The sequence below is a fragment of the Citrus clementina genome, unplaced genomic scaffold (genome assembly GCF_000493195.1).
Source record: "Citrus clementina cultivar Clemenules unplaced genomic scaffold, Citrus_clementina_v1.0 scaffold_9, whole genome shotgun sequence".
NCBI classification, from domain to species: Eukaryota; Viridiplantae; Streptophyta; class Magnoliopsida; order Sapindales; family Rutaceae; genus Citrus; species Citrus x clementina.
The window spans coordinates 30,901,854-30,920,878 of NW_006261964.1; the positions used below are offsets into that span (position 1 = coordinate 30,901,854).

The following is a 19,025-nucleotide window of genomic DNA, read 5'->3' on the forward strand; positions in this document are numbered from 1 at the left end:
CTGTTATGTGCATCAGCAATCTATGTTGCACGGTGTACCTTGCAAATGAGATACACTTCATATATTGTTGATGCTGAAATCTAGTCAAGCTGATGATGGCAACCAGATTGTCTCGTCAATGCTTTAATTTGCTTTTGATGAAACACAGTCTCTTGCTGCTATTGTGAGATTTGAGTTGTATTGATACTTTTTTTGATCTGCAACAACATAAAACTGTCAGGGGCGCCAGATTTAATTAGAGCAGTAGCTTTCTGCCAATGCATATTTGCTAAGCCTAGTTTGACAGTAGTTGTTTGCCAAGGCTTGTAGAAAACTAAAATGCTCGGAAAACTTTCAAATTCAAACTGTTGTTGACTCAGATTCATCGACTGACAACTTGTCTATCCTTCTAACAAAAAGCAACGACCATTCTATCTAAAGAAGAAATTCTGGAGCAAGTGCTATTCCTAGTCCCTCGTACTACACCAGCCAATCAAAAGATGCAACCATAACAGTAGAACGCGACTTCTCCGTTTAACTGAATACTCTTTGCATATGCAAGATAAATTGGCCGTTATGGTTGTTACAAACAGCAGGAATTTTCTTATGGGTTCTGTCAAAAGCAGAAAACTTTAAAGTTGCAACAATACTGGCTGCTGCTGTCTCAAAGAGTGTCAGCCATATGATTTAGCAAGCAATGGAAGATTTGAAGCGAGTGAAGTGCCACCACAAAAGGGATACTCCACATTCAAATATCAGTGATTGGCAGGCATGAAGGGGCAAGGGAAGAAAATATACAAACTTTATTTGAACTCAAAAGTCTTTTAACATTCTGATAGAGCAAACAATTTCCACAAGCTCTCAATGATAATTTAAAAAGAAATTTTAGAACAAAATTACGAGATATAAATACCTCCATTTCATTTAGCATCAAACAATCAAAAGTACATTGGTCTAATTAAGCATAAAACAATCATAGGTACATCTGTCTAAAGGTTGACAAAAATTCAACACAACTAGAAGCATAACTCATTCCAAAACGGCAACATTAAACCGACATGTTTTATTGCTACAAGCAATTCTTGGAAACTGCTACCTAGGTCCAAGTCTTCTCACTTTCTGTATGTCCCCGTAAAGCTTAACCTGTCATCAGAATGAGAAGAAAACATCAGAGCTGCATTTACTGAAACTGGATAAGCTCTGAATGGACACATGATCTTGCTATTCTAGATATTACTGGCCTACAAACCGAACCAGAACAATTACAGCAGTAAAAGTTTAAAAAGACCCAGCTTTGAAAATAATTCCACCAAACATGAAACACAAATGACTTAGATCACTTCAAAAAATGTTTCAGTCTTTAAACATTATTTTATACATTCAATTTCAAGGCTCATTTGTAGGCCAAAATAGATAAACCCAACAGAAAACGCAAATCTTATTCAAATAGCTGTTGAAATGAATTACCACTCAATTAGATTACCTAAGATTAATATACATCAAGCCCTTGAACAAAATATAATTCTTGGTGATCATGAATCAGCAAGTTCACAACAAAAAAATAAATTCACATCATACACTAGTCAAACCTTAAGATGATGAAACCAGTGCTTCAGTCTGGGTATTTGAAACAGCAGCAGCAGCAGCATTATCCGCTGAGGGTGGTACATAGATACGTGCTTTCTTTAGAATTTCGGCAACAGCCCAATGCTTATGCTTGCTTAACGGTCTAGAAGGATCCAACCTAACCTGAAGCCACAAACTCAAAACGTAAACCCCATAACAATAGTAACTATCAATAAAACAGTTGAAATGATTGCATATCAAATAGAATCGGGAAAAATGACTGAAACAAATGAAAACACCCATCATTACTTAAGAGGCATAAGAGTACTAACTCGGTCACCGATGTTGCATTGATTGTTCTCGTCGTGGGCCATGAATTTGGAGGTTCGTTTGACATACCGATTGTAAACCTTGTGGTGAAAGAGTCTGTCAACGGCCACCACTACTGATTTTTGCATCTTGTTTGACACTACCAATCCCACCACCGACTTCATTTGTGACGGCCTGACGACGATGCTAGGGTTTAGACCACGAGGAAACAAAAATCAAAGTTAAAAATGGATAAGAGAGTAAATCAAAATGGTACCTGATTACTATGCTTCAACAGTGATACTACAGTGACGGCAGATGCTGACGGAGGTCGACGGCGCACGACAATAACTTGTGGTGAGGCGGCGGCAGGGGTTCAGGGGGCGGTTAGTGTCTGAGTTGAGTGAAATTGGATTTCGTTTATTGTTGCTTTAAACTCATCGACTGTGTTTGTGACTGTTATTCACAGTGAATCGTCAGTAATCATGTGCCAAGTTTAACGTGAGTAATCCGCAAATAACTTAATTGTTTTTCTCTAGGACACAATTAACAAAAGCAAAGCACCAAATTCTTTTTCTCTTAGACAGTTCATCAAACACTTGGTGGGCATACGTCCATAAACACATCCATTCACAATATAAAGTAACAAAATCTCAGTCAAGGCCTCATAATAACTTAATCAAACAAAATGCCACATCTGAAATTTCATAATTAATTCAAATTAAAGCAACAAAATCTCAAATAGCCCTCTTCAAACTCATTCTCCATCATCTCATAGGCTAAACTCATTAAATAACTACAACAGCCACACAATAATAATTACAACAGCAAACAGTAACAAATCAACAATACCATCAAAGTGATAAGAGTGAAAAAAAACTAAAACAGATGAAAATAGGTGAAAAACCGTACCTAAGGTGAGAAACTTGAAGCTAAAAGGTTGGTACTTGCTAAGATAGCTCTAGCGAACGGACCTACCGCCGTAGCTCACCGGCTAAATAAAGCTTACTATCGGAAGTTCAGAGAGATTTTAAATTTCAAGATGAAATATGGTAAACAAAAAGAATGCGTAAATCAAAATAGAATTTATTGAAATATTGATTTTGTTTTCAAATTTAATAAAGATAATTTTGGGTTAGGTAATAATTATAAAAATATTTATTAAATTGTATTAAATAATAAAATTAATTAAAATATAAAATTATTTTTTATTTTAATTTTTTATTAAATATTAAATTTAATTTTTAAATTTTCAAATCACTTTTAAACTTTTCAAAAACCATTCAAACGAACTCTAAGATAGTGTTTACTTTCTGGACTGGGAGTGTGGAGTGTGAATTCCTCCCACTCCAGTGTTTACTTACTTTAAAAAAAGGGGAGTGGGAGTGGAAATCCATGGGTCCCACCTAATTTTGGAGTGGGGAGTGGATTCCCACTCCCACCTCTCCCCATGGGAGTGGGAATCCCACTCCCCCCTCTTCCCATTTTATCCTTATAAAAATAAAATAAATAAATAATATCATATTTAATAAAATAAATAATATCATATTTATTAAAAATAATAATTATATCATATTTATTTTATTAAATTTAATAAAATAAAAATAAATAAATATTATATTTAAATTAATAATATTAAACATTAATTTTAATAAATATTAATTATTTATTTAATAATAATAAATATTTTATTCTAAAAAAATATTAATTTTGTACTATATTATCAATAATAATATTTCATTTGTGTTGCTATTATTAATAATTTTTATTCACATAATTTAAATTAAAATTAATAAAAAATTATGATTTACATAATTAAGAATATTAGTAATTATTATTAATTTATAAATATAATAAAATATTTATTTTATTTTCCAAATATATTTTTTATTAATTTTTTAATTACAAATTATAATTCTGTATATAAGGATAAAATTGTAATTTAAAATAATTTACTCCCAATCCAAGACAAAGTAAACAAATAATTAGGATTCTGATTGACAATCCATACTTTTATTTAGTCTAAGTAAACACCCTACTCTCACTCCCACTCCACACTCCTAATCCAAGGATTCCCACTCCTCAGAATTCCCACTCTAATCCAAAAAGTAAACGCAGCATAAATCCCATTATTAATAGAATCACATTAAAGTTAACTCTTGGCCATGAAATTAATTTTGTTTTAACCCCTCACATGTTAATTCCGCAGCAGCAATTATTATTATTATTTAAATAAAACTTTAAGAAAATAAGAACCTTTTTTTGAGGAAAAATGTAGAAAAAAGTACATGAAGCCGGGAGAGGAGCATGGTAAAATTTCGTTGATTATTAGATAAAACGTTATAACTAATTAAATATATATTTAATATATTATCAATTCGAATTATTGGTCAATTGATCTCTTGTGTGAGTTTGCTTTGCTTCATTTAATTTAATTCCTGAAACGACGTCGTGCAAGCTAAACTCAATGCGGTCGTCATTGTGCATGTGCGGAGGAGGGTATAAAGGTAAACTCACACAAATTTGAAAACTAAAACCAAAGAGACAGAGAGAGGGAGAGGCGGTCTCGGCTCTTGAACTTAAAAAGAATCAACAACACAACAAGCAACGGTAAACACAAAATTCAAGATCCTCTCCGCAGAAATGGCTTCACTTAAGGTGCCCATTTTTCATAAAACCTTTTCTTTGCAATTTCATGCATACATACATGAAATTTTGAGTTATCAATCGAATAAGTTTTGCTTGATTTGATCATATTATTGTATGTTTGCATAAAGATTTGAAGAAAGAAAAGAATTAGGGTTTTTGGAAATTATATAGTTGTTGAAGAGAATCTGTGTCTTCGCATTTTCTTAGATTGATGATTGAGTGATGAATTCTGGTTTTCGTTGAGTAAATTAATTGATAGAGTGAAGAACTCCGGTTTGGTGTGAAAAAAATAATAATAATAAGTCGGTTTTTGATTACTTTATTTATTTTCAAATGCTATTATTCTGAATTTTATTGTATTCTATTTTAATTTTAGGTAACATGACTTTGAGTAATGTGAGGGTTCTCAAAATGAAAGGAAAAATTATTACTTTCTCTCTTATTTGAATGCTTTTTCTTCTAGATGTTGGATCAGAATCAAGGCTCGGTGTTGAATCAAGGAAGAATCAAAGTTGTGGCTGCAAAAGTATGAAAAAAGCCTTTAACTTTGTGTTTTCTATTCATGTTTTCTTTTATTAGTATTTAGCACTTTTGCTAGACTTGTGTGTTTTTAATAAATTGCAGGGAAAATTGAAAATGGGTGTTAATAGAGTTACTGAAGATAGTCGCACACGGAGGAATGGTAAGGGCTTTTGTAGTTTTATTAATTGATTATTTGGGAATTCTAGATTTGCATGTGCAATTCATTTTTCTTCTTTTGCTTTGAGATAGTGGGAGGCAGAAATTTTAAGGTCTATTCTGAAAATGAAATGGTGAAAGAAGATTCCAATACAATGTAAGTTTAGATTTGTGTTGGTTCTTTTATGAAGTTCTATTATAACGTATGCATGAGTAAATGTTCTCTTTCTCCTATCTAGCAAAAATCTAGCATTTTGTTTGAAAACCAAACAGAGGACCAGGCTTTAATTTCCTAGCATATTTGATATTGTAGAAAGAATTCAGTACCAGTTAAAAATGGAGCTGCTCTGGCCAGTGCGAGCAATGCAAAGGTTTTTACCTCTCCATTCCTTTGTTTTTAGTGCTCTTTAAACTTCATGTGGGTGGGAATAAAATTGTTATGTAAATATTTCAATATTCAATACCTTTTTGAATCTACTGTTGAAGTTGTTTGCGTGATTTATTATGAAGGGGATAGTGAACAAGATGGAGAACAACAAAGGCAAGGACGCCAATACTGGTGAGGTTTAACTGTCGTTTATTTTGTAACTCAGACATAAGTAGCATGTTTTTAAAGCTCTCCTTATAGTTAATTGGTCTTTTTCAGCTAGTTCAAAAGTTGGAAGAAAAGCATTGGTTGATGTCAGCAATATTAAGGGCAACGTTCCAAGGAGTGTAGTGCATGATGGCTCTAAATCATTGTGGGTGATTTTCCATTTTGCCATTGCTTGCCTCATCTCAAACTGACTTTCTAAGATGCTGCTTGTTGCCCATTAATCCATTTAAGGCATTCGTGATACTTTATATATTTAATTCACAAATATGTTGGCTCCCTGGTGTACCATTGAATCCCGAAGCTGTAGTTCTGAAGTTTCTTGTGTTTTTAAATGCAGAAAGGGTGAGAGAAGTGCAATTTTGCAGCAGTAAGTGTTTTTAAATACAATTTTGTTATCTCCATTTTAATAATTATTTTTTAAAGAGGTTTGTGAAATGATAGAGGCCGGAGTTTGACAGTTATCCAGATTGTTTTAGATGGTTTGATAGGGGATCAATTGGACTCTCAAATGTGTTTTGGGGAATTAGAACTGTTCAAGAAAATACATATCTGTTCCTCGTGTTTGTTTTGTTTTGTTTTGTTTAAGCAATTCATGGTATCCTTTTGTTGGATTGTTATTCAAAAGAAATCAGTTTGCATATCGGCGGAATTTTATATGCTATTTATGTGCATGATTGTGTTTGTTTGTTTTTGCACATGTGGTACCATGTGTTTATGTTACTGCAATTTCATGGTTTCCTATTTGTCTTCAATATGCACCACAATCAATGATTAAACGTTACAAAAGAGGTAATAGCTTTACATGATGAGAAACTTAAAATATATTATTTACACTTGTTATGAATCTAAGTTTGATGGAGGCGGCTAGCCTCTCTCTCTCTCTCAAATCTTTAGATGAAAAGAAATTTTTTCTCATCCAAAGTAAATGGGTATCAAGAATTTCAATCGGGTGATGAACAATATATAAAAACAATTATTATTCTTCTCTCTTTGTTCATGTCCTTGTATTTTTGGTTTTTTCCAGTAAGATAATGAGTTTCTGTTATTAATCATGTCATTTTAAATTGTTATCTTTATAGGGTTTCAGTGGGTTCAGGTGTAAGGACTGTGAATGTCTCCTCAAGAAAATCTTTCACGGTATGCAAATAAAGACCAATACAACTATTATCATGTGACCTTTTAGCATCCTTCTAAATTCTGTTGCTTTCTTCTGCTGTCTTTGTTCTTCTACCTTGTTATTGACTAAACAAATGAAAAAAAAGAATCATCCAGTAACATTTTTCACCGTAGTATTGCTGTTCCAAATGCATGTAGTCACTTTATTAAATAGCTACTGATACCTGGTTTTGTAGTTGAGCGTACCTCTTCCTGAATCCTTGAAACGTTGAGGGCTCAACACCGTGTAAATGGAGGGACATTTAATTTTCTCATTACAACTGCTTAATATCTAACATATGGGAAAAATGGATTTCAACCCACTTAAAGTGCTGATTTTTCAAGGCGGAAAGTAATGCTTGCACGTAACCTTCATCTAAGCTAATGATCTTTAAACTTCCTATGGAAGGATTTTTCTCTTTAGTTCCTTCTCTTTTTCTTGTATTAACCTGGCTTTTTCTTTCTTTCTTTCTTTTTCTTTTATTTATTTATTTTTTTTATTTTGTGAGTAGGGAAGAGTGAGGAAGAATATAAGTCAAGATGTTGGTGCTATCCATACATCAAAGAAAGGTAACTTCCAGTTCAGAAATTTTACTTTTGCTATTTTCTTGGCTGAGCATTGCATTATAGGTATTTTTTGTCTTGAAGATAATGCAGATGTCAAAGGTTCAAAGTCATCCTTAAATGATAAACATACCAAGACCAAAGATATGGGCCGTGAATCTGTTGTCACTGCCAACAGGTATGAAGTTTGTTATGTTTGTTCAGTTTATTGTGCTACCCTCTTGTCTTGTTCTCTCCATCATAGCTCTGAAGGTATTCCTGATTGTATTTGCTTTTATATATTAGGATGTCAAGGAATCCTCCTGTACCAACAAGGTTTGTTGATCTGCAAAATAGTCTCATTTTTTTTTTTTTTTTGTTTAAATTACATTGGGCTGTTGATGATTTTTCTACTGTTACAATTGAAGGAAGTCCTTACCAGTGTTTAAGAGGGTGAACCAGTCTATTACAAGTACTTCAAAGGTTATAATTTTCTCTCTCTACCAATTGGGAGGATGGTTTACATATATCTGTCCTAATTTAACCAATTTCTTATCCCTTCTTGAGGACTCTTCAGATCTTTAGTAACTCCTACTTTATTTTCTGTTTCTGAAAAACCTAGAAGTAATAGATAGCAAAAGAATATCGCTTGTGTTTATTAACAGGAGCCATATGTTGGTGCAATTGCAATCATCAGTTGTAGTTCCGTTTTATTGTTTTTCTAGCTTCAGTAATACAAGTTCCTTTCATCTTTTGAGATCCAGCCAATTGTGAAGACAGCAATACTGGCTTCCAATGCTCGAGGGACTTCAAAATCCAAGTGTTTGTCAAGTTTGAAGAAATCAAAATCTATTGCTGCAACATCAACTAAGAAGAAAAAGGATGTTGTGAGGTCTTCTCCTCTGGAGAATATTGCATCAGTGGTTTCGCATGAAGCCATTCAAGGAAAGCCTTCAATTGATGGCAACACCAATTCAAGTACAAATTCTTCTGATATTATTTCCAAGAAGAAATCTGATCGCAGGAGATCTTATACATCCTTATTGATGGCTAAATCAAAGGTAGGTTGGGGCATGTTCTTATCTATTCTATAAATGTTGTCCTTCTCATCTTGTTGAGTTCAATATAATTGGCATGATTTTGTAGCTGATAGATGAAAATGGTGAAGTCAAAATGGAAAATCTACCCGGTATTGATGATGACTGCAATCAACTGGAAGTTGCTGAATATGTTGATGAAATCTATCATTATTATTGGGTTATGGAGGTGATTATTCACTTTTTTTTTCTCTTCATTGTTTTGATGATTAATGTGTTGCCTATGTATGCCTACTCACTACTTGATCAGAATATAAGAAGCATTTGATTACATTATTAGCTTTTCTACAAAGATCTAAAGTATTTCAAATGAGAGAATTCACTAACTATTTGATCAGAATGTAACGAGAAGCATTTGATTTCGTTATTAGCTTTTCTACAAAGATCTGAAGTATTTTAAATGAGAGAATTATTTATCTTGACTATTTATATTGTGTGGGCTTTTATCATTCCATGGATTAAACTGTCTGCTTCTGCTATCTTGTAACGTGTAGCTGTTTTTATTTAGAATTTGATATATGAATACTTTTTTTTTTAGTTTACTTATCTCCTTATTCTTTAATTAAATGGATATTATTATTTTACTACCTAAAATTTTTTAACATATCACTTTACCTCAAAATTTTCTGACAATTGCCTTTTCCCACTTAATATTTCAGTTTTTATCATTTTACCACTAAATCATTAATTTCATTAATAAATTGCTGATGTGATGACAATATTTTATTAATTTCAGTATATTCAGTATTTTAGAAATTTCACAAGGTATAATATTTACAATTTTATCAGTTAATTATTATAGATATTTAAAATAATCAATTGTTAAAAGTACTATTCTTTTTATATAATAATTTTTTATTTTTTTAATTTAGAGGGTTAAATTATACTTACACAGTTTAAGGGTAAAATAAACATTTATTATAATTTCTGTTAAAAAATTTATTAACTTAAATGGTTTGGTGGTAAAATGAAACATTAAGTAGGAAAAAAACAATTGTTAGAAAACTTCGATAGTAAAATGATATGTCAAAAAATGTTAGGTAATAAAATTATAATATACTTTAACCAAAATACTCCTACCTGTACCTTATATAATATTTAGTCTGTGATCTGCTTAGCTGAACTGCTTCCACTGCAGGCACAGAATCCACCTCTGGAAAATTATATGTCAAGTCAGACGGACATTACCCCTCAGATGCGAGGCATTTTGATCAACTGGCTAATTGAAGTAAACATCCATCTTTCCAAATGAATTTCCTTTTCTCTTTCTTTTTCCTTTTCTAAACTAAGTCCTTTGCCACTGGTCAGGTACACTTGAAATTTGACCTAATGCCAGAAACTCTCTATCTTATGGTCATTTTGTTAGACCGTTATCTCTCTGAAGTTAAAATCAAGAAGAATGAAATGCAGTTAGTTGGTCTTACTTCCCTTCTCCTGGCATCAAAATATGAGGACTTCTGGCATCCTAGGGTAAATATAAACATGTCAAGTTCACGCAATGTTTCTTCTAGCACTTCAATAAGTTATCAGTGAACTTGCTGATCTGATTCTTTGTACTCCTCTACATGCAGGTGAAAGATTTAATAAGCATCTCAGAGACATACACAAGAGATCACATGCTTCGGATGGTATGCATTCTCAATGGGTTGAATTTATTTTGATAGATTGAATTTCTTTTAGCAGAAGGCAATCGCTGTACTAGACACAATAAGTATTGGTGCAAGCAACCTGCTTTTTGCTCTTGCAGCCGTCTGCTTGAATATACTCTTTGTTTAACTATTTAGAAACATGCTAAAATACACATAGTAGTGATAGTTTTACCATGTGTCTTTGGTTCTGGTTTCGTTAACATTATGATAATTGGACTACCTTCCAATGTTGGCCTTCCTTGATCCTCAATATATGAACTGGCTTTGTCTTCACAGGAAAAGCTTATGCTAAAAAAGCTGAAGTTTCGTCTAAATGTGCCTACTCCATATGTTTTTATGTTAAGATTTCTCAAGGCTGCTCAGTCAGATACGAAGGTATGCGGCAACTTTCAGAATGTCTTACTACTAGAACTAGAAGAAACGGGAAACTGCTCTAGGTTTGCATGCTAAGTGATATTTGGCCTTTGTTGTAGCTTGAACATTTGGCGTTCTACCTCGTCGAGTTAAGCTTGGTTCAATATGAAGCTTTAAAGTTCAAGCCCTCGCTGTTATGTGCATCAGCAATCTATGTCGCACGCTGTACCTTGCAAATGACACCAGTGTGGACTCCTTTACTGGCTAAGCATGCACAATATGATGTGCCCCAAATCAGGTATGGTTTTCTTTTTTGCAAAAGTAAAACTATTTCCCCTGCAGTTTGTTACGAATGGTAAATGTTACTTACAATTCTTTGCTCACTACAGAGACTGTGCTGAGATGATTTTAAAGTTCCATAAAGTTGCTAAAAATGCACAGTTGAAGGTCACTTTTGAGAAGTACATGAGGCCTGATCTCAGTGGAGTTGCAGCAATCAAACCCTTGGATAGACTTCCTCTCTAATCTCCCTTGAGTGGATATATTTACCCAGCTGTAAATAGGTAAGTATTGTAATGAATTGAATCAGTGCCAGGTGAATTTTCTGAATCATGAGAATAATATCCCAAAAATTACTCTATATTTTTTCTCTCCGCTATTTTCTGAACCATTTGCTGTTGTTCTTGATACCTTGCAGGAGAATTGTCTACTCAGATATATTATCACCGGTCATAACTCAATTTGCTTTTAGTATTGAGAGATGTCCAGCGATGTATAGGATTAAAGCTTTTACACTCCAAGTTGCGGCTATGTACCACTTTTCTTGCTAGTAGCTGTTTGTTACATGTTGAAACTGTTAGTTAACAAGCACTTATATATTGTAGTGGATGTGTATGTATATTGCTCTATAGCACCATTCACCAATGATGCCGTTTCTAACCCACTGGTTTGATAAATGGATTTCAATCTCTTACTAGTAATCCTTGCTACTATACTGACTACTGAGTCTGTTGTGATCATCTTTTCCATTTGTATAAGAGATCTTCAAATCAAACAAAAAATGAGATTAATATGGGATTTTGTGGTCAGACTAAGGTAGAGATCGATGATGGAAGATTAAAAAAAAAAAAAAGGTCCGGGAATTCAAATAGCAAAATTCAAATTACAATAACACAGGTGCCGGAAAATAGAACCCTTTTAGATTTTGATAGCACATACCTTTACCCACTACCTAGCAGGCGGTAACAGTAAATTTGTCGAAATTTCCAGTTACTTGATTTTAGATAACAAGCTAATGGGAATTCTCTGCCTCCAAAAACAGAAGATATAAATTTTTTAAGTCTCCAGATTTCTGCTTATGTACACACATTTTGGTTCTTCAACAAAATCCATTATTCACCATTGGCCGAAAGATTATACATTGATGTAAAAATGAACTCATAGATATATATGTAAGTGGTAAAATTCTATTGTATACACTATGCATAAAGTAGCTTGTAACTATGAACAAGTAACCAAACCATCTTGGACATGCAAGTAGCCTTCTTGATTCAAGGTCTCCCTCACAGCCCTATAGAACTCCACCCATGAAGATGAATAAGCATCCACTGGACCCCACAAGAATGTCGGATTAGGACTAGCAGGGCACGCAGTCACCAAGTCCAGAACTGAAGCTGCCGGTTTAAGTGGCCGAGGGAAATTGAATGCCAAGTTATCAACTTTGTGCTCGTAAATTTTCCCATTTCGGTCCAATTTATACCTTGAACTTCCCTGAAACTGGCCTTCAGCCTCCCATGGAACTCTCGGAACTGCCCTCAAATTCCACCTTATCAATATCACGTTCTCTGAAGGTTGCCATATCCTTAGTACGTCCAATGAGATTTCTCGAAACAGAATTCCACCATGAAATCTCAATGCCCAAAAGATCAGTTTGTAGTTCTCAATGCCGGTAAATGTATTCAATGGATCCACAAATGTTATGTCATCCCTGCAAAACATCACATTTTAATTGAAAAAAAGAATCATGAATTTTCTAGGAAACTAACATATAAGGTGTCAATTCATAAAGTCTCAAATTTTATGAAATTTACAGAATTAAACATAAGAACATGAGCCGTTTGAAAATTCAACAAGATAAAGCCCAGCCACAGGAAGCAATCACCTCTACGTGTCAACAAAAGAAAAAACTTTCTCGAGAAACAAACAAAAAAGCAAAGAAAAGAAAAGATACCCAGATGAGAAAACCACCTGTAAATGTCATAGTTGAGGTCTCTAGTGAACAAGAGAGGCAAATCCTCACGAAGAGTCCTCACAGCAAGGCCTAAATTGACATAAAAATCATCTTTTTCATGTTGCTTATTATCCTGCGCACCAGGTGGAGTCTTAACCTGCGCATCCTGAAGTGCCGGGATTTGTAGGCTTGTAACAGCAGAAGAGAGAGCAAGACGATACAAAGTGACGCTGTTGTGTTTTGAAATTATTGGGTGGCGGAAAACTCTATCTTTTGGTGATGACTTGGTCTGGGAAAGAAGAGAGGGTGAGAGGTTTGGATGAAGAAAAGCCATGGCCTCTTTTCCTCTTAACAGCTTTTCATGTGCAGGGTTTTGTTTTGTTTTGTTGTTCTAGAGACTAGTGCGTTGTGTGTGTTGTAGGAAGTAAAATGGGAAATGGAATTGTTTGAATATGATGTGTGGTTTTAAACAAGGCCAGGAAGGAAGGTTTCTCATGCTTTGCATTTTGGACCGATATGTATGAGAATGAGATATTATTAGGATTTTGCAGCTTAGTCCCTCCGTTTCGGTTTATTTCTACTCTCACATAGTCTATCACTCAATATCTAAATAGAAGCCCCTTGAATGTCAAATTGAATGATTGATCTATTCTCAGTCACAGCCTCAATTCAATAGGTCCTCCAAATACCAATGCCGCTATTGAGGACCAAGGAGCTTCTCTATCTATTTCAACACCATCAATCCCTTGTAACAACATATTTTCTTTTACTTTGAATTATCATCAAATGGGCTGTCCATAATGAATAATCTAAGTGGTGGTTGCATTGGTTCAACAGAAGAACATTGTATTGGCTCTGAAACTGAGCCTCTTTCCAAATGAATTTCAAATGCAGAAGAATCCTTATTATCTCTCATCAGCATATTCTTTCGGCGGCGACAAATACAGCACCAGCTTTTTGAAGTTTGAACTGACCAAACTATTTGACGTCCAACATTCCCAATTACCTGTTAGGCTTGTTTCCAATACACTCATTCAACCTTTATCCCTTGAATCAAATCTTTTTCATTTTCACAAAAGAAACACATAAACTCCTCATTAGAAAACTAGCAATCGTTTTTTTTATTGGTTACAAAATTTCAAAAATACACATTTTCATAAAAATGTAATTATTAATAGAGTGAAATAATGGGGGGAGTATAGTAATAGTATTCAGAAAGAACAAGAAACTCAGTCCCTTAGATGTTCACTTAACATTTGTGATCATTTTCACAAATCATTACAGGTCTGTAGGATCATCAATGTTTCGTATAAAAAAACTCCCGATACCATTTTCGTTAAAAAATAATTATTTATAATTTATTTTAACAGTAATTAAAAAGATATAGGGACATCTGAATGCACAAGGCTTAGAGATTAAACAAAAAAGCAAAGCGCCAGAATCTCAATCCCTATTTGTTATCGGCAACGTACAGCGCTGAAGACGCCATTGAAAGAAGCGCATCAGAGACTCTAATTTATTGCCTTTTAACTTGCAGAATTTTCACTGAGATTTTTTTGGTTTTTTAAAAAAATTAAAAAAAAATCAACGGCTCAGATTAATAAAAGATTTGCATCAACAAGCTCTTCAATGCGAGCTTTTCAGAGTTTGATGGTATTAAAATTCAAGTCATCACTGCCAGACTCTTATTAATTTTTTATAAAAAAAAAAAAAACTATAGAAAAAAAAAAAAGAGAAATTTCAGAGGCCTCAGAAGGATAATTGGTAATCAATCAGAAATCAGATGGTACGGACAAATTTGTGAACATCAGCGGCCGGAGTTTTGAAAACGAAAATCCAAAAACGAAAGAAATTGAATGAGAAAGAAACCCTAATTGCAATCTGTAACTTATCGATGCTGCGAGGAGCTGGACGTGTGGTTTATATAGAGGGAACCGAGAGGCATTTTCGAAACCCTAGTTTCGGTTCCCTATTTCTGCATTGCCCTGTTTCACAATTTAGGCCTATTAAAGGCCCAATGAGTAACTCATTAGCCCGTAATTGGCCCAAGTATGCCCCAAGAAAACATTGTTTTTGTTTTTGAAAACAGTTTTCAAAAATAATTTTAATCGTCTGTATCAAACATATTCCACTCTTGTAGATTGAAATTTTGATTTTTTTTCACGTGGGTATTCAAGCTAAGAATTCTTCTCTAATGCTCACATTCGCACATTTTAAAATGTAAATTTGAAATAAAATTTATTTTATTATAAAGTAGTCTAAGCATATGACTTCTTCGTATTCACATTTTACAAAATTAGTTTGTTCTTATGGGATTACATGAGAAGTGAAAATGACAAATTGAGTATAATTAACATGATAAATATATATTTTTTTAAAATGATAAATAGCAACTAACAAGAGCCAATTTATTTATTTGCGCTTAGAAATTGTAGTCCATTAAAATCAATGGAGGAGTTTCCGCAGACATTAGTTTGTTATTTTTGAGTTATTTACATGATTTAGTGAGCATTCTTCATTCCAAAAGAAAGTTTCCAGAATAACATAAAACTAATTTGCCGATGAAACATAACATTTCTATTCCCAGCAAAGTAATCTATGCTCTAGACTTATGTTCAGGCCGATGAGTAAACTCAAAATCAATGTGCACAAAAGCCCTTTCGACCTGAGGCAGCTGCTCGAGCTTCTCCTGTAAAGTCTCTCCAATGTTATGTGCCTGATGCAGCACCATGTCTTCGGGCAAAACGATGTCGACTTCCACAAAATAATGAGCCCCAAACGTGTATGCCCTCACTGTGTCAATGTGCTTAATTTCCTCGTGATGATTCCATATTAGATATGTCACTTTGGCCAGAAAATCTGGTGGGGCTGTTCTTCCGATGAGTGATAACACGTTCTCGATCACAGTCCTTGCCCATGTACTAATCGTGTACAATGCTATCTGCATTCCGTGCGGTTCAAGTAACAAATTTTGTTACTCAGTCGTGTCAATTTATATCAACCCAAACCCTACAGAATTTTGAAAAACTTACTATTATAGCACCGGTGGGATCAATCCACCAGTAGAATCTGACGGCTAGAACAGCAGTGACTAGGCCAACTGAATTGGTAATCACATCAAAGAAATGGTCTTGAGCGTAAGCACGAACAATCTCATTGTTGAATCTTCTGCAGTAGACCATTAGCAGGAATTTTACTAATGTGACGGAAACCATGATCCCAATCATCCATTTTTCCTGCTGGGTGTCCATGTCTGGCCGCGACTGTGCCCATAAAATAGTGAAAAACATAAGAGTGCTCAACAAAAATAGAAGCTGTCACAGTTAAATTATTAATTAAGCTTAATTGAAAAAAATGACGACCATCACCTTTGTAATGATTGCTCGGATAGACTCAAACAAGATCTGCAATCCGAGAGTTGCCATAACCGATGCAAACACAATGATCCCCTGCATATTTCAAGATCAATGATATCCGTTAAAAATTTGTGCATAGGATTTGCTTTGCTTGTATCACAAGAAAAACAAAATTGTGAGGACTTGTACCACTGGCTGCATTCTTTTTTTCCCAATTGGGTAGTAATATTGATTCGGATTCTTCATGGCATTGGCAGTGAACCAGAGGATGAAACCCGATAAGAGATCAAGGAGAGAATCCAGAGTCGAGGCAATGACAGCTAATGATCTGCTTGCAACAGAAGCATAAACTTTGGCCACAAAAAGCACCAAGTTGGTGATGTTTGATACGTGAACTGCCATTCTTTCACTCTTTGCAAGCTGCTTCATTTCATCCTGAGGCAAATTTGAAGTTTGCACAGATTGAAAAATTCTTTAGCTGAGAATTTGTCTCAGTCAAATTGACAATAAGATCATAGTACGTAATGACATATCAAGACAGAATGAGCAACCTCGGTTAGGCTGCCAGGCCAGCAGCCCTTTTCGGCCATGGTCTCCATTTCGTTGAACCCTTCAAGGAGCCTTTCTTGTTTCTTGTAATATTCTGAAACCTTGCGTTGTTTCCCTAAATTTTAAAAAAAAAAAAAACAAGAAAGAAAGAATTAATTACATACACAATCTTAAATTAAATTGGGTAGTGTTATACCATACAACGTTGTAACATACACAATCTTAAATTTTAGATTAAAAAACATTAAACTTTGACATGTACCAGTGCATTAATGCTTGAGGAATCTGAAATTCTAAAGGAAAAAAAAAATGGAGAATCTGGTAGACCAGTTTGTACTAACACATATACACTGTGTTTATTATATATTTATAATCTAAAATGTCAAAGTATAACAATGATTTATAAAATAAATGAAAAGTTGCATGACAATAGTCCCACATCAGTATAATTAATATTATAGTTTGATTACTTCAAATTTTCACAAAATTAATTAATTAATTAATAGAATCAACATTCAGTGCAAATTCATAGCTATTAGCAATATATTCACTTGAACACACATTATTTAAACATTAGATTTAATTGTATATCAACATCATGACAATGTTACTCATTATAACTTAAACAGTGTCGCCTATAAAATTACTTTTATATAGATATAAACGAATAAACAATATTGTCTCAGTCACATCCAGTAATTTAGTAAATTGGCTGTGTCAACTCAGACTCTAAATCTAGATTAAACCAAAACCCAGCAAGACTTGCATGCTAGAATAGAAGACAGAAATAGCAAGAACAAATAAAGTTGCTTCCAAAATATTAAAAAAAATAAAAATTTTCATTTCCAAGGTCACTACTCACCTTGCTGCAAGATGCTATTTATAGGAATTTTTTTAAAAAAAAAAAAATTAGAAGGGGAGTATTAGAAATGAGAAACCGTTTCTGAGTCAAAAGCACCTTTCCAAAATGGCACTTTCAAGAACTTTCATTTCCATTTTCATTTTCCATTAACGAATGAATCGAAGAATCAAGATAGTGAGAACATGACAAAGACCCTCGTTCTACAAAACTTTACCCCGAAAAGGGAAAACAAAAACAAAAGAGAAATGTAAATAAAGAAAGCAAAGAAAACAGGTTCTTACTTGGAGTACAAAGATGGCCAAAGAAACCACCACGGGGCTGATTCCAACGGCCACCGCCTCCACCATCATCACCAACGGGCCCTCCTTGTTGAGGCAGCCGAAAGCTATCAAGACTCAGCCTCCATGCAGACGACACCGTTTCTGCTTCGGGTCGAAGAAGCCGGCCACCTTCTTCAACATTTTTAATGGGCTTGTACACGCCACTTTGCCCATGCTCGTGCTCATGCTCATCTTCATGGTCACTCATTTTTTCTTCTCAAATAAGTGCTTTTGAAAAGTTAAAAAATAAATAAATAAAAGAGTGTTGGTTTGTGAAGAGAGAATTAGAGAGACCGAAATCCTCACACAATTAAAACTGCTACAAGAGATGTGAAATAAAACTGCTTCTTCCTTAAATTCTGTGAAGAGGTTATTTATTTATTTAAATTCCTACGTATGTGCTTGTATTTTTATTATGGTCTTTTACATTATTGTGTATAATATGTGTGCAGACACGTGGCTCCCCCCCCCCCCCCCCCCTTTTTTTTTTGGGTTTTTGGGTCTGTGTTTTTAAGTGGTATTGAGGAAAATGGTCAATGTTAATAATAAGGTTCCATACCCTTTGCCTATCATTATTTAGAAATTTTAATATGTAATTTTTGTAGATCATACGTGCGTATATTGTAAAATGAACGGTTTGTATGTAGAAGAATATAATTGTATTACATTCACAAAAATGATGACGACGACAATGATGATAATATTTATAAAAAAAAAAAAAGCAATATAATTGCTTTAATTAAAGAGAGATTTGCCCATTATAAAGTTTTAATAAAAAAATTGATTAATGTTAATCCGTCCACTAAAATGGGGAAAATAACTAAGGATCCAATTTTGTTGCGAGAATATGTACCTTCCCTCCCGTCTCGGTGATGGCAATGTGGAAGCCTCTTGTTCAAAGACTTAAATTCAAAGGAAAAATTAAATTAAACTTTGCTCAAATATATCTTGTAAATTCTTTGATATCATCGTTATATCATACAAAATTAAATAAGAATATCCTAAAGAGATCCTTATATATGTATCGATTATGTGAATTTATATACATATAGAGCTTTTATAAACAGGCTTCAATGTCTATAGTTTACCGTCTCCATATTCTATAATAATTGTTTATAATTACAACTCTTCAAG

General features: G+C 33.8%; 4 protein-coding genes and 3 non-coding genes across 7 annotated transcripts; 1 reads left to right on the forward strand and 6 right to left on the reverse strand.

Annotated features, from left to right (window-relative positions):
- Nucleotides 1–880: 880 nt before the first annotated feature.
- Nucleotides 881–2,931, reverse strand: LOC18031977 (30S ribosomal protein S17). The gene is made up of 5 exons (XM_006422200.2): nt 2,767–2,931; nt 2,132–2,310; nt 1,878–2,049; nt 1,569–1,728; nt 881–1,122 (listed from the first exon to the last, which is right to left on the reverse strand). The coding sequence occupies exons 3-4, from the start codon at nt 2,037–2,039 to the stop codon at nt 1,570–1,572; spliced, it is 321 nt and encodes a 106-aa protein (XP_006422263.1). The 5' UTR covers nt 2,040–2,049; nt 2,132–2,310; nt 2,767–2,931; the 3' UTR covers nt 881–1,122; nt 1,569.
- A 1,482-nt stretch (nt 2,932–4,413) lies between these two features.
- LOC18031463 (putative cyclin-B3-1) lies at nt 4,414–11,512 on the forward strand. The gene is made up of 22 exons (XM_006422201.2): nt 4,414–4,512; nt 4,967–5,029; nt 5,128–5,185; nt 5,275–5,338; nt 5,495–5,552; nt 5,692–5,740; nt 5,828–5,921; nt 6,114–6,143; nt 6,856–6,913; nt 7,444–7,501; nt 7,580–7,673; nt 7,781–7,810; nt 7,903–7,957; nt 8,239–8,535; nt 8,621–8,740; nt 9,710–9,799; nt 9,880–10,041; nt 10,143–10,199; nt 10,497–10,595; nt 10,694–10,872; nt 10,964–11,137; nt 11,272–11,512. Exons 1-21 carry the CDS (start codon nt 4,498–4,500, stop codon nt 11,097–11,099), a joined length of 1,866 nt encoding a protein of 621 aa, XP_006422264.1. The 5' UTR covers nt 4,414–4,497; the 3' UTR covers nt 11,100–11,137; nt 11,272–11,512.
- Nucleotides 11,513–12,000: 488 nt separating this feature from the next.
- LOC18031476 lies at nt 12,001–13,895 on the reverse strand. Its single transcript, XM_006422202.2, has 2 exons — nt 12,822–13,895; nt 12,001–12,561 (listed from the first exon to the last, which is right to left on the reverse strand). Exons 1-2 carry the CDS (start codon nt 13,136–13,138, stop codon nt 12,075–12,077), a joined length of 804 nt encoding a protein of 267 aa, XP_006422265.1. The 5' UTR covers nt 13,139–13,895; the 3' UTR covers nt 12,001–12,074.
- A 132-nt stretch (nt 13,896–14,027) lies between these two features.
- On the reverse strand, nt 14,028–14,112 carry LOC112095544. Its single transcript, XR_002903921.1, has one exon. It is a non-coding gene; the product is annotated as a small nucleolar RNA SNORD25 (small nucleolar RNA).
- Nucleotides 14,113–14,392: 280 nt separating this feature from the next.
- Nucleotides 14,393–14,484, reverse strand: LOC112095526. Its single transcript, XR_002903902.1, has one exon. It is a non-coding gene; the product is annotated as a small nucleolar RNA snoR116 (small nucleolar RNA).
- Nucleotides 14,485–14,548: 64 nt separating this feature from the next.
- On the reverse strand, nt 14,549–14,620 carry LOC112095528. Its single transcript, XR_002903903.1, has one exon. It is a non-coding gene; the product is annotated as a small nucleolar RNA snoR117 (small nucleolar RNA).
- A 641-nt stretch (nt 14,621–15,261) lies between these two features.
- LOC18031481 (metal tolerance protein 9) lies at nt 15,262–18,202 on the reverse strand. Its single transcript, XM_006422203.2, has 6 exons — nt 17,853–18,202; nt 16,712–16,824; nt 16,350–16,595; nt 16,173–16,253; nt 15,837–16,067; nt 15,262–15,745 (listed from the first exon to the last, which is right to left on the reverse strand). Exons 1-6 carry the CDS (start codon nt 18,097–18,099, stop codon nt 15,401–15,403), a joined length of 1,263 nt encoding a protein of 420 aa, XP_006422266.1. The 5' UTR covers nt 18,100–18,202; the 3' UTR covers nt 15,262–15,400.
- Nucleotides 18,203–19,025: the final 823 nt, after the last annotated feature.